The 15,528-nt window shown below is 38.9% G+C and overlaps 1 protein-coding gene across 2 annotated transcripts in view; it reads right to left on the bottom strand.

Annotated features, from left to right (window-relative positions):
• Nucleotides 1-15,528, bottom strand: part of LOC124057549 (protein unc-13 homolog B-like) — a 156,803-nt gene that overhangs the window by 40,091 nt on the left and 101,184 nt on the right. For both annotated transcript variants that reach the window (XR_006843128.1, XM_046385932.1), the window contains exons 15-21: nt 14,338-14,557; nt 13,572-13,799; nt 9,031-9,172; nt 8,738-8,907; nt 8,395-8,510; nt 7,649-7,812; nt 5,454-5,604 (exon numbers count right to left, since the gene is read on the bottom strand). Coding sequence is in view for 1 of the 2 variants with exons in the window: in XM_046385932.1 (XP_046241888.1) it covers nt 5,454-5,604; nt 7,649-7,812; nt 8,395-8,510; nt 8,738-8,907; nt 9,031-9,172; nt 13,572-13,799; nt 14,338-14,557 (1,191 nt within the window). In the remaining variant the exon portion in view is untranslated. The remainder of the gene's footprint in view (nt 1-5,453; nt 5,605-7,648; nt 7,813-8,394; nt 8,511-8,737; nt 8,908-9,030; nt 9,173-13,571; nt 13,800-14,337; nt 14,558-15,528) is intronic.

Genomic DNA, 15,528 nt, shown 5'->3' with positions numbered 1-15,528 from the left:
TGTCCCTCCCTAAAGCAGGTCTCTCTGACACACACACACACACACACTCACACTCACACACAGTGGTGGAAATATTTGTAATTGGCTGTCCTTGTTACCTGCTCCACATGCTGAGAGGCAGGTTACTCCCTTCAGATCTACAGCAGGGATTCTCATCGTGGGGTGCATGAACATCCCTGTCCTTTGCTGCTGTGACACAATTTATGTCACTGTAAGGCATTTGGCATCTGTCTGGATTCATTAGATGTGTGATAAATACCTTTTTAAATTGGGAATTATTCATATTGCCACCTAAAGGTGTCCACCTCAAAATTAAATGAAATAGCCTGAGGGAGAAAACAGAAATGATGGAGCTGAACTTCAGTTTTTTCGCATTATTCTCAGAGAAAACTGAGTCAGCACCATTAAATAAACCTTCAGGAGCTTTTTTGTATTCTGAGCTAATACCGATTGTGTAATACTGCAATACTTCTGCATGTCATAGTGATTCATTTATTTTTTGTACTGGATCAATTTCCTGTCCTTAATGTTCTTAATCCAAATCTGGAGGCATTACTTAATAGATTAAGCTGAAACAAATATCCTCTCACAGCACTCGCAACTGATGTAACCAAACTAGTTTCAGCACCAAAGCTCAGTCTTCCTCAGGGAGCCAATGCAGAATCATCACATGCTAACAGAAGAGACCTTAAACTAGTTGCTGGATCCAGGTGACATTAAATCATCTTGGGAGGAAAAAAAAACATGTTTTGCTCTGGCTCCAAAGGTACTGCTGACAAAAACAGGAAGAAATACTCAGTGAGGAAGTCTAAGAGCCCCACAGAAGTTGGTGACAAACTGCTAGAATAATTTATCTGTTAGACTCAGTTCTCGTTTAATGAGTGTGAGTGTCCATTTGGATGACATTCTTTTAGATGAAAATCACTGATGCAGAAACATAAGAAAACAGCCAAACCTTTATTTTACAGGTCCTGTAATTTCTTAATAATTTCTGGAGATTTCCTATAAAGGCTTGTGTATTTAGGTGCTAATTAAAAGGAAAACAGGGATAATATTCAAAATTTAGAAGAAGATGTTGATTTCCATAGGAAATTTCCAAGGTTCTACTAGTAATTAATTAAAGTGTACCAGATGAATGCTGTCTCCATTTTCCCAATAGGTAGAGGTACATCATTTTCTTTTCACATGTTGCTCCCTATCTAAGAGATAAAGATAATAAAATGCTACAAAATAAAATGTTACCTAACTGTACTTGAATTTCTCTGCTCAGGTCAAACTGACTGACATTTGACCCACAAAACGCAGGTAGCTTTAAAGCATATTTCCTTCCACACATTTACAAATGTAAATCACACCTCTCTTCTTTACAGCAAAATTTCACTTTTTCACTGCTTAGTCATTATTGACACCCACTGCTACTGCACCTCTTCTCCCACTCAGGTACAGTCATACTCAAGGCAAGTCAGGAAAATACAAAATGGACACAGAGAAAAAAAGGAAACAATAGGCAACCTTGATGAACAAATCTGGATTTTGGTGTTACCACACAAAATCATGAATAAAACATTTTACACTCTGCACCACACCTAAATTACCTTAATGAATTTATTGCCACAAATCAGTCCACTTTCAATAATGAACTCATAAATAGTAGCAGCTGCTGTCGATCGGGGAGCTTTTAATGAAATCTAAAAGAGCTTTTGCTGTTGCTCAATTTATTTTTCCATATAAGTAGCCTAAGAAAAGTTAAGCAACCAGACATTAACAGCAGCTTCACTGGTACTGCCTGTGGCTGACAGCTAGAGAGCTCTCAGGTGTGAAGGTGTATAACAGAATAATGGCTAATGGGCAATGGAGCTCACTGTACTTGCTCAGAAACTATTCCCTGGGAAAGTAATTTATTGTAGAAACAACCAAAAAGTGAATAATATTTGTTCCCACTGGCAAAATTGTGACAACAATTTCCTTCCAAAAGAAATGGGGGGAGGTGTGATATGCTTGCATGTCTGTTGTGCCCTTGCTTCTGTACATACGTACACACTAAAACTGTCAGCTGATGACATGATTTCACAAATGAATTATGATGAGCAGAGGTGAGGAGGAGGAAGCAGATTGATGTGAAGAAATATTTTCCAGGGCGGGGCAGAGGAGAGGAAGTGGGAAGACAGAGACAGAAGACAGGAAGGGAAGGAAAAGCTGAAATGAAGTCTTACAAATTAGGAAATCACGTTATTGCCATGGCAACAGGTACCATGAAACTGACTTGGCTCAATATTTAAACAAAAAAGACGTGATGAAGAACCAGAAAAAGAGAAGGATGTAAACAATGTGCCTGATTTCCAATTGGTCTGTCTGGGTGGAAGCACAGCTGCACTAGAGGCTAGAGAGACAGTAAAACAAAGTTCAAGCAAATAAAGAGACCGACAGACATAACTCCAGGGTGGCCAAGCAGATGGTGAAAAAAAAAACAAAACAAAACCAAACAAACAGAAAAAAAAACTACTGCTGTCTGTGTGTTTGGTCTGAAAGCAGAAATAAGAAATCAGCGAAGAAGAAAAGACAAACGACTTGAATTTGTTACAAAATACCTCTGATCATGGAAAGAATCCTTGTCCATGTTTAATTAGATTTGTGTGCCCTGTGCTGTTTTGTTTTTTATCTGGGGTGCATTCTGGGGGAAAACTAGTAACTATAATAATGGATTCATTAGATTTACTGTTAATTTGGTCAGATTATCCTTTAATGTCTTAAATTCCATTTGACAAATGGCAGCAGTCACTGACAGGAAACATGGGGACACATCAAGTAATTACATACAGCAAAAGACTCCACCTGGAACGGTAAGTACTGTAGACCACCAGTCCACCAGCATGACCCTGGACTTGATAGTTTCATGAATTTGATTACATCAGCTTTGAATGGGAAACATCTCCAAATTATGTCTACTGTACCACAAACAATAGAAAGCAATGAGTACCTTATCTTATCATCTTGGTTACCAGGTCAGTTTCAGCCAACTAAATTTGGCATTTTTAAACAATGCTTTATGGGGGAGTTACTGGCTTCACCTATTGAGAGGTTTGTGGTACCAACAGTATATTTCATTGTCCGATGTGTTGTCTCATGTGATGCATTTTGCCTTTTGTTGAAAGTCTCTCTACAAACCATGCCTTGCCCTTCCTATTACTCTGACCTTAATAAAATATAGACAGTTTCAGATAATCAGTTTATATGCATCATAATAGTGTACACTGTGCTACGGCATAATATGTCCCGCACCAGTTCATGCATTAATTCCTGCTGAGCCATGCATTAATTACTGTCGAATCATTAGAGTGTCACTGATGTTCTCTATGAGCAAACAGCAAAAGAGAGGACAGCTTAATTAAAACGAATGAATTATTCAAATACTCACAAAATTCCTCAATTCAGTGAAATTTAATGAGACAAATAAACTTATCCACCTATTCAGCTGGGCTTATTACCAAGCTGCCAAGCCAAGATGCAGACCCACACAGTTGTAGCTCATGGTGAGAAAAAGTCTGTCTCCATTCCCTGACACATTAAAGCAAAAACTCACTCCCTTGTATATCACCAGAGTGTGAGTGCAACTAGTAGCAGAACTCAAGTCCGCACTATTGGCAAAGATCCCAGAAGTCATTAGGCTCTGCCTCTAGCTGTCATTGTCCCCCGTCTGTGGCTCCTGCCAGCAAATTTGGGCCACTGCAAGGTTCAAAAGCCATTCCAAAGATCCCACAGTGATAAGACATTACCTTTTAATGAGGAAGATTATGAGCAACATAAAGGAACACCACCTACCAGCTCTGTACCGGTAATTTCTTACAAAGTATTACAGACAACCTGAGTGACCTTCTGTGGGAGGATGCCTGCTGTAGGTCAAACTGTAGTTTTAAGGCTATTTCAAGTAGTTCTTACCTGCAAAATCTTTCATCTTAGTCATACTTCTCTCTATAAATGCTGATTTTTGTATCTCTCTGTGTTTACTCTTTTTGGAGGGTGTGTCTGTGTTTTCAGCCAGAAATTTGATTGTCTGGTTTTCAACTTGAGTACAGCTCTGGAAGCTTTTCATAGGGGCTTGTAGAGATAAGTAGTCTCTTAATTCAGTGTCATCACAGTGACTAAAAGCTGTCTGTATGATCCTAAATAATCATATCAAGAAGAAAGGAGCATTTTGTGGAGAATTTTTAGGTAAAAGCATCTTCAAAGTAAAATTCATCATATAAAGAGGTAATTTTTCTTATTCTGCTTTGACCATCAGCTAAAACTCAACATTCCTTGAATATCTTAATGTTGTGTATTTACAGTTCTCTGAGAAGACGAGCAGTCATGTGTCACTGCCATTGTTTTTGACCCAACTGTGGTGCAACCAATATCCATGTCAGGGTATTTTTTTAACACTAATTGTTTGCTGATGTGAATGTATCATTTGTCAGGTTTCACCACAATCAAATCAGTCTGAGAAATGAGCTGTTGTTGGTGAAGCATGTAGAGAATAAACAGAAAGAGACAGAGTCAACCCATAACCCTTTAGAGAAATGCTACTTTCTTGCCGTCGTTGCTACTTTTAGCAAGTCAATATCTAAATGTTCGGTACTGTTCAAAAGTTTGGATTCATCTGCCACAAAATCTTGATTCAGTGGAGTTAGCTGAGAACATCTTCACATCTTTGAATATATATCTATATCTTTTAGAATTTGCTCTATATTAATAGATTTTGTATGATGGATTTTACAAATAAAATACATAGAGACCAAAATGCTTTATCACAGTTCAACCAGACTGACAAATGAAAGGGTAGAAAGAGACAATAAATAGTTAAATATGAATATAAGCATCAACATGTGTGCAGATTTAAACAGGAACCGGTGCCTGTTAGAGTGTCAAGTGAGCAATGTTGCCAATAAAAAGAATTACCAACAATTCTTTAAACTTCAAAATAACAATAGCAGATTAGTCCAGGGGTTTGTGACTGTTGGAACTGGACCACAGAATATCTGCTGGACACGCTATGGACAGACAAATCACAGTTTAAACCTATTGAGTCTAACCACTGTGTGCCTATAAATGGATTCTCAAACAGGTCAACTGCATCACTGGGGTTCAATAATGAACTCGAGTCAATTGTGCTTTTCTGGACTTGAAAACAATTTTGAAATTGAAGGGTATTGTCATGCAATATTGTGGACACACTGATGAAATTTGTATAGCTTTTAATCATTAAGTTAGTCCTCTTTTGGTCCCAAAACTATTTCAAACGTAAACAATACATTTGGTATGTGAATTATACTGTTTCTATTCATGTTAAATTAGCCACCACAAAAGAAAAGACTGCTGATATTTGTTGTTTCCAAGTAATTAATTTGAGATGGTTAAGTTTACATGTAACTTCATGTTGATCTGTGTTTATTTTACTGTGACTGGTGATCACTTACCCCGAAGTTGGAGGCTGCAAATCTGGCAGGAGCTGAGACGTTGGTGGAGGCAGTGGGGTGGGCGTAGAAAGCATTGATGTTGGCCAGCAGGGTGCTCATCACTGCCGGCACCCCTGACAGCATGTACTTAGAGGACAGGCAAGAGAAATGGCTGTGGGGAAAAGGAAAAGAGGGGGAGACAGAGAAAAGGGACGTAGGGATTAAGGGAGGTTAGCAGGTTAGGAAAGAGGGAGATTGAAGTTTTCAAAGCAAAAAAAGGTTTAAAGAAATGGGATGGACATGGAGATGAAGAGGAGGATGGGACAGGTGGAGACAGAAGAAAAGAGGGGTTGACAAAGACATAAAGAGGCCAGAAGGACATCAGGAGGAGGGAGGAGGAACATATATATTACAGAGAAGGAGGATGCAGGATTGGATGAATGGAGGGAGGGCATTATTGAGAATGAGAGAAAGAGAGAGCGAAGACAGACAGAGAGTTGGGGGAGGATTTAATCAAAAGGAATTAAGTGGAGATGAAGGAAAAGCAGTTGATCACTGATATTTTAATATTACTAATTTATCAGACATATCTGTGACATGGAACAGCTTATTTACATTTTACAATTTAAGATAAATCAAGATATGGAAAGAAAACAGCTTTCATATAAACTTCTTCATTAACTTAGGATCAATTGAAGTGGATTATAATGGAGGATACTATTAAATTGCATCATAGGAATAAAGGATCCAGCATCATTGAAGCATGGCTCAAAGTCTTTGTTTGAAGACTCTGATTTTGACTTTTTTTTTTTTTTTTGAAATTTGCATTTTGTTAAGTACCTCAACTTAAACATACTCCACTTTCAGTAATAATTTGTGTCCACAAAAGAGTTGCAATTATCCAATCAGATATTCTTAAAATTATGTCTACTCCCTCTCCATCACTGAAAAAATCCATGATTGTCTCCCAAAGAACAGTAGTTATGATATGATAGAGAAGCCTTCACTTTCAGCAAATGAAGGGTGTCTTCTTGTGTAAAACTCTGTACATGCATCATTCTGTTTAATGAAACTCAAGCAATGTAACAATAGGTAGATATATATTGGAGTAAGGGGGGCCTTAAGAAAGTGCATTATTAATGGTATGGTATACGTTCACTGTAACGTTTTCATGACATTTGTCCTCATCTCTCTGACATTTCTTATTCAGCTGTGATACTGTGATACTGGCCACTGTTTCAGCAATAATGACATCACATGGGTGCACACAAACCACTCTGTCTAGTGCAAAATAAGCACTGACAGTTGTGAGGCCATAAAAATGTTGTGTTATCTTCTTTATACAAGCTGGAGCAACATGTTGTTTCATTGTAACTTGCGCACACAATCATAAAACCGCCAATTTTTAAACCGAGAGGACAAGTTACTAATTTGAGAGTGCGAATTACTAGACGCTGACATTCTCCATAAAACCAGAGACGAGTATGAATTGTTTCTCTAGTGAAGGAGCCAAAATGTAGCTCAAGTTTAGCAAGCTTTCAGTACAGAAGTGAGACTTTTCTATAATGTTAACACTGCGTCTGTGCATTTCAATCACCATTTTCATTTGGCTGTGTAATGAATTGGCTCACATCCCCGTTTCCACTATGGACAATCAAAGTCTGGACCATTTGTGCTTACAACTTCAATTTATTCCATGCTTCCCAGTATGATTACCTTATGTGATTGTGCTTCTTTAGTACACTAATAAAACACATATACCTTTTAAGTCCCTTTAAGGTCAAATTACAACATTACAACATTATTAATAATAATGAAAACAGAGTGTGCAGATGTGTGTGTGGCTGTGCATTCATTGAGTCTCCACCTGTGTGCAATGATCCAATCAAACAGCCTGGAAATCTTGGAGGTGACAGGTCATTTTTTCTTATTAGATGAGATAAACTAATTTGCATGCTGTTTATAGTTCATGACAACCCCACCCACTGCTCATCACATCTGAACACAAACACACACACACACACACACACGCACACACACAGGTCTTTAACTACTGTCCACAAACACACTAATTTCAAGTGTTTCCTGATTTGATTTACCCGCACACACACAAAGTCAGCCGACCTTGTGATCGGTTGGATGAATTAAATGGGGTGTGCTTGGCAACTTGCATATTCAGACACACACACACGCACACATTTTAGCAGTGAGCTTACGTCATGGCCTGGTATATGGACTCGATGCCGTAACGCATGGCGAATTCGTCTGCAATTTCCTGCTGCACCTCATCAAAGTAAACTTTCCATGCATCGTCTCCCTGAGCCGCTGGAATCTTCACCATGCCACCTCCCTCCACATCAGTTGAAAAATGAAAGATGTTCTATAGACAAAAAGGTTGAGTAAATAAGACAACACCAGCAGTGCTCATATAAGTAAGTGACTGTCAGCAGATATTCACAGAAACACTTCACATACAATAAAGAAGATGTTTCTGCTGAGTGCTCACATTGCTTTTCCTTGCCAACTGAGAAAACTGTCCACATTCAAGCACTTTGTGAATTTTCTTTCTTGTGTTATTAACAGTTGAAAGGATGTGTCTGCTCATGTTAGCAGCCGCATCAGAAAATATTCTATCAATTTCTTGTTTTTTTCCTTTATGAAATTCAGTGCTTAAACAATTAGTTAATAGATGAGTCTTTTGTATCTACAGATAATTAATACAGAACAATTTTGATTACAATTAGTCATGCGAGCAAAAATGCAGATCATTCTACAGAGCTTTTCTCTTGTGAAATGGACAGCATGAGCATGTCTCCAGTTACTCCCAGACTTCCTCCTTCAGCTTATTCCTTATTTCCCTTAAAGTGTAAGGGAAATAGTGTATAGTGTATATGTAAGTGTGCTGGTGTGTGTGTGTGTGTGTGTGTGTGTAGGCGTGTGTGCATGCGTGAGCGTATGTTACCTCATGAAGGCACGTGTACTGTACGTGGTAGGGTGCCACCTTCTCCTCTCCCTCGATCTCTACACTAATCTGAAGACGAATGGCACCCGACACTGCTGACTTGTCTGTTCTCTTTTCTGTAAATGAAGACACATACACACACACACACAATTACTCTGAAGTAATACATCGAGTTGAACTTAAGTTGAACTTAGAATCTAAGACAACAATTGAAACACTGAGTGCTCCAAGTGCCGTGTTAATGAGCAAAACCCACACTCCAAAACACACAAATACCAGAAATACAGAAATATATACACACATATGTTTCCCATATTGCAAAGGCCTGTGAGTGACTACATACCCAGGTTGTACCAGACATCCATCTCTCCACTCAGAGTTCGGACCTCAATGATGCTCTGCCCCAAGAAGTCATCAGACTCCCTCTTCAGACGCTGCTTCACTCGTGATTTGATGTCATCGTCTTCATCCCAAACTCGCAGCTTAATGCGATCTGATGAATTGTGGCACTCACTGTGGAGACAGGGGCACGAGGGTGTTTAGATTTTTTTTGCTGAACTGCTTTGTTTCTACTTTTACTTTAACAGTGTTTTCCAGACCTCTCAAAGCTCCAGCTGAGCTTCACAATCAACTTACAAGCTAAACTTTTCCTCCCAGACCGGGTTCAGGTTGCCATAGATGGTCTTTGTTCTCTTCTTGGTCTTCCCAACTTGAATAGTGACATATGGGTCACTGGAGCCTGTTCTGTCCTTGGCCTGGAGACCCTGAGCACTGACGACTGACAACACACACACAAACACAAAAACAGAAGGAATGACGATGGAAATTGCATAAGAACAACAAACACCTACTCATCTTTCTTTCTGTCTCATTCACACATACACCAAAGCACAAGATATCACCCACACAGTTATGCAAAGCCTCGTAACACAATATTCACGACTCCCAGGCAGATGTTGGATAACAGCATTTCTCACCAAATTACTCAAATAACTGCTGTCACGTGATGTTCTGTCCAACAAGTCGAAGAGGTTTTAAAAAAAACCCTGAAAAGCAGAAACATGGCCTGGCTTTGCAGGAAAAGTAGAATTACTGTGAATGTTTGCCTCAGAGTACTTGTCAAGGTGCAGTTTACATCCATGTCCGTCCAGACTCATGTAATAGTGACTGATAAAGACCTTCGCCACATGGTGCAACAACAATCACCTAAAGTTCAGTTTCATAAAAACCAATGAGCTTGTAGTGGGCTAAAATGCTTCATGTATGGATGTTACTGCAAAGAAGCTACAAATTTCAAAATGTGGATGCTTCACAGATATCTTCAAGCCAACAGTTTCAAGGTGGACACTAAAGACTAATGCCACCAATTCAGTATCAAAATGTGAAGTATGGTCACAATCTGAGTTATGGTGTTAAATAAAAACATGTTTTTTGAGATCATAGTAACCTTTGACCACCAAAATCTAATGAATTCATCTTTCAGTAAAAGTGGATATTTGTGCCAAATTTGAAGAAATTGCCTCAAGGCATTCCTGAGATATCTGCGGCTTGGTTTGAGTGTAACCAGTATCTTTGGATTGCCAATTCCAACATGTATATTTTTTGTATTTTAAACAGATATTTTTCATGATGTCGTGTTGTCGTGTAGTGTTGTTTCTGTCACTTTTCCAAGGTGTCAAAGGAACAAATTAAAAAATACACGCAGACTTTGGCTCAAACAATGTCAACACAATGAATGCCATGAATACCGTCTGTCTGGCTTCACTTGTATCCAAGTTACACAAACTTGTTTTGATAGATGGAGATTAAATGATTATGAACAAAGTCTGAGACATTTTGAGTAAATGAAAGGTCAAGAAGATTGTTTAACTCAAAGAAGTTTGACGAGTGGATTTGCGCAGAAAACAATGCCATGTAGATTGACATTTTTGGTAAACATGGTTGACTGATATCACTCTCATATCTGTCCATTAAATTTAAAGCTATTGCATGCATTGGTTAGTTTACCACAAAGACTGGAAACAGCTTGCCTATCTTGTTTATTTAATATAAATCTGTTTAATCAGTTTTGCCTGCCAGACGTTAGTAAAAATTAAAAATGAAATATCTTTTAAATAGGTAGTAGGGTCCCTGATAATAAATATTTTATTTATTTATTTTTTTGTAAGCTGAGTCTGGTGGGCAGAATGTCGCAATACAACACAATATAACAATATAATTGGGTTTGTTTTGGTGTGTCCCAACATTACATTTCGATTTGGCCTTTCAAGCGTAAAAGTTTGGGCATACATAGTTTAATCCATTAAAACACGGAAAAACATTTTTTTAAATGATCACTGAGGGGCTATGCACAGGGCCATTTCTTGATCAGGGACAGTAACTTCCTGGGGTGCAGAGAAATAGTGGTATCAGTCTTCCTATCTAATGTCACTCAAACACATATAAGCAGATTTCCCAAAAGTGTGAACTATTTCTTTGAATTAGAGATGCATTGATCATCATTTTCAATGTTGATGTCATTTCCCAGTTCAACACCAGTGCTTTTTTCTCCCTCCATTAAAAATCTCTTTCCACACTGTGTGGAACTAGTTGGGACCATTTTATGTAATATAACTGGAGGGACTGCTCAGGGACTGCTCTGAGTCAGCAGCCCACTGAAACTGGAACATTCATTCATTCGTTTTATGAAGATACCAATGAAGAAACAATAATTCACTGAGATTGGTCTGTTATGGCCAAAGGTCTGGCATGGGATCAGTACTATGCTTATTCTTACATGTATACGTATGTATTCGACGTTTTACAATTAACATACAGGTGAAAGCCATTCTGAAATTACATTACATTTTGTCATTTTGAAACGACAGCAACATTTTCAGCTTTCCACTTCAGTCCCTGTCATATCATTAGCTAGCAGTGAATTCAGTGTCAATGACTGATCCATTTGATCTGTGCTAAAATGAATATTAATTAGCTGAGATATTCCCTAATGAAATCAATAGATTCTTCAAAGAGCTGTCTGCAGAGCATCTCCTGTCAGTCCACCATCAACTTGGCTAATATACAAAACCGAGTTTGAGCAAGAAGTGTGTCTGAATGTATTACAGATGAGGGGCATAATTAATTTATGCAAAATTAAAAAAGAACTGTATTGAAAAGTCAAAATGAGAGAACTTCAAACAACTTGTATGATTTAAAGATATGTTTCAAAGAATGTTTGTAGAGCACATTATTATGAATATGCCTTTAGCCGCAATAGCATGTCTGAATTTAGACTGACAATTTGAGTAAAGCCTCTTTCACACATTGGCCTATTTCACGATAACTGGACCATAGCCTATGTGCTAGTTATTTTCACCATTCAAACATGCAGTTACATTCAAGAACATTTACGTCTTGTGCCATTTCACACATGCCACAGCAATGCTGGAATAGATGAGGCAAAGAACAGCCCAGCAGATGGTAGTAATGCAACATTTGTGGATGCCAACCGTCATCATAAAAGAAGAAGAAGAAGAAGAAGAAGAAGAAGAAGAAGAAGAAGAAGAAGAAGAAGAAGAAGAAGAAGAAGAAGACGAAGACGCAGACGCAGCAGCAGCAGCAGCAGCAGCAGCAGCAGAAGATGATGATGATGATGACAGTGATTGGGCTTGTCCCTGGAACATCACTGCTTTTATTTACTACATGGACTTACTGGCATTTTCCCAGAAATGTTCTGGGTCTTGAGCTGGTCAACGGGTGGTAAAGATTCCCTAAATATCCATTTTTTCTTCCATTCATGCATGACATCATGGAGGAAAAGTTCCTACACATTACTGGGATAGGCTGTGTGCGTAAAACCAGCTTAACTGATGACAATTAGCACCTGACCATGAACGATTTCAACAAAGCGCTAACTGAACGCCTGTTCCTGCATCTCCTCTTTAATGTAGCTCATCACTGGTGATCAAAAAGACAAGGTGTGATGGCTGCCATGGCAACACTGCTGCCACTATCTGGTGTGATGCATCTTGTTGCTTTGCTACCAGTGACAGTCCTGATGTTGGGCAAAGGGAGGAGAAGTGGAGGAGGTGGGGAGTCATGTCTGTTCAAGTTAATGAAGCTTGCAGATAAACAGTCAGGTTATCTGAACAGTGTCTCCATGGTTGAGAACAAAACTGTCAGATAAAGAAGAAACTTTCATGAATGCTGGATAATTTCTTTTTTTTGAGGGAGGAGTTGCTCTGGTTCACTGACACTCTGCTTTGCATACACACAACCGCAGGTTTTACCAGCTTCTTCAGCTTTCTTCAGCACAGTGGCTTAAACTGTTGATAAGGTTTATCATTCAGCTTTTCCTACACTCTCCTGGTAATTAATTGAATATTCAACAAAACAGTTGTCTTTTTCTACCCCCTCACCCATTGTTAAAATGTGCCCATTAATGTGTTCTGAAGCAAGCTACGGTGATGTGTCAAATTCTGCCTTCCGATTAAACATCATTAAGAATTTAAGAACAGAACTTGCTTAGTGTCAATTATTTAACGTACTACTTTATACAAAATAACAAATGAGTCAGCCAGTTCAGAAAAGTGACTGTAGGTGAGAATGTAAACTTGAGTTTGCTCTGCAGGCCGACTTCACACAGAGATATGAGTGTTATGCACACTGTACAAGTGTGGACACACATACACACAGTGTCCTGTTCCTACAAACTTTTTGGACATGGCTGATATTGAGCAGGTGCATTAGTAATAACAGACAGACTAGAACAGAGAGAGATAGGACAAGAGACAGAAAAGACAGGCTTAATAGGCTTCTTCTGTCTCTCACTGTACATTGTGTTCTCCAGTCAATGTTCACATCATCACGCTTTTGAATTTTTTGCCTTTCCCTTTCCTTTTGATGATATATAGATTACTGTAAAGTTGGCCTTTGTATGTTAGGGCATTTATTTAAATGAAAATGTCAGGGTTTTACTTTTCTTTTAAGGCTTCTGGGTTGACTGACTTTTACATTAGTTTTTGTAGGTTCTTGTACTTTTTTATGTGTCTCTTCCTCTGACATCTAAAAGATATTTATTCCAGTTGAAAACTAATTTAATAAGACAATATCTAAAAAAGTGAACGTTTCCTTTCGAGTGTTAAGGTAGGTATTCACTTTTTACCTTCCCAAAATTAAAAATTCACTGAACGTACTGTTGATGGTGATCTTTGCTGACCACTTGGAAGTGCCATCCAAGACGCTCTGCTTGATGCTCTTCATGTGTTGGACATGGGCCATCTTGTTGATGTTAAAGAGTTTCCGGATCTCCTCAAAAATCTCCGGCTTGTTCCTCTCACGGATCTTCATCCTGTCTTTCATAGCCATGATGATGTGCTGGGTCCGGTCCTCTGCCCCAGTCTTGGAACTTTTCTCAGCAGCTCCTGAAGATGACAAGGTGAAAGGAAACAGAAGAGAAAGGTGAAAAATGAATTCTAAAGCATAATAGTGAAAACACAGAACTCAGAATGGCATATTTAAATTATACTAAATGATGGACCACATGTTTTTTCCTTTTAGAACCTGTCAGGTTTTCTGGCATAACCCCTCATCCCTTCCCACACTCACTGCATAGCATTTCTGAGGATAAACAACACTACATCATAGAGCGATGTCTGCTTTTCCAAATGTATTCTACAGCAATATTTTTGCTCAGTCACTTTTTCTTTGTCAAAGCTCAACTGTTGGAAGCTCTCACAGCAGACAGTTGAAAGGCAGCTGAAAAACAGTATTGCATTCAAATCTAGCATCTGATTAGGGAAGTGAGTCTTACAATCCATATAAATGCACTGCCATTTTTAGGACCCTTTTCAGTCAGCCCCCCCATGGGAAGCAATAATAAATTGTAAAATTAATATTTCTTGGGTTATGGAACATGCATTTGGGGTTTTTATTTTTAGGTATCGTGATAACTTTACTCACTCTGCAGGCAGTCAGCATTCAGCAGCTCCTGGCATTTTTCATGCACTTTGACACCACACTCTGCACAGCGCATACCCTGCCGGGCGATACCCCACAGCAGACCCTCACACTCATAGCAGTAGGTGGGCGTGGTGGCTGTCCACACCTCAAAATTGTGTGGTGTGGTGCAGGAGATGGGGTAGATCAGAGCCTGCAAAGTCTTCTTGTAGACATGGTTTTTCTGTTGGAGCAAGACAGAAAGTTAGATGGGTGGAACGGAGGTGAGACAGAATTTTTTTCAAGAAGTTATACAGGGAAACGAGAAGCGTGGGGTGAAGTGCGAAAAAGGCAAGATGAAAGACAACTAAGTGAATGACAGTTGGCAAAGACAGCAGTTGAGGTGACAAGAGATCAGTGGAATAAATTGTAAAAACTAGAATGAAAAAACATCAATGGAATGGGAATGAATTACTACCTATATACACAGACGGAGAGCAGGTCTCTGTAGGCTATAATAGATTTCTTCCTGGACATGCTGATTTGGTGGGAAGTTCAAAAAGTAATTCTCCAAAGCATTAATGCAGGAAAGGTGTTGGCAGGAAAGGTAGCTAGCCCTAAAATTATACAGTGTGGTTGCGTATGAGAGTGCTAATTTGTGTTTTTATAATTCTTGGCTTCTTTACTGATGAACTAAATTCTGCTGTTGTCCAGCGTAGGAGGAGTGTGGGAGGAGGTCAACACATCTCCACAGGATGGGAGGACACCTTGACTGGAAGTCCAGCTTGATTTGGTAAACATTCATTTTGGCATCACATTTACATAAGCCTTTCACGTTTTTCACTGGTTGTCAACTTGAGAATATCAGATATCTGCTCGGTGTTTATGCTACTTCCATCTGTCAGTACAGTCTAATGAGGGAACATACAACACTGAGTACTTACATCTTAATAGTTTACAGCATTCTATTAATTCTATTCTACTATGCTATTCTACTAACACCCATATGTAAATCTGATCAGGCCTGACCGGCCATAAATATACACTTGTGTATCATACACCAATTAAACACGTCTTGTAATAAATACTGTGACCAGGCCAAGCTGCATGCTGGCCTCTGGGAAAAAAATGTGTCCGATGTGAACATGCATGTATCATTTTAGGCTACATTTCCTGACTTATATTATCAACATGAATAATTAACGTTTCACTTAA

This window comes from Scatophagus argus, chromosome 4 (genome assembly GCF_020382885.2).
Source record: "Scatophagus argus isolate fScaArg1 chromosome 4, fScaArg1.pri, whole genome shotgun sequence".
Lineage (NCBI taxonomy): Eukaryota > Metazoa > Chordata > Actinopteri > Scatophagidae > Scatophagus > Scatophagus argus.
This window is presented reverse-complemented; position numbering and strand designations above follow the sequence as displayed.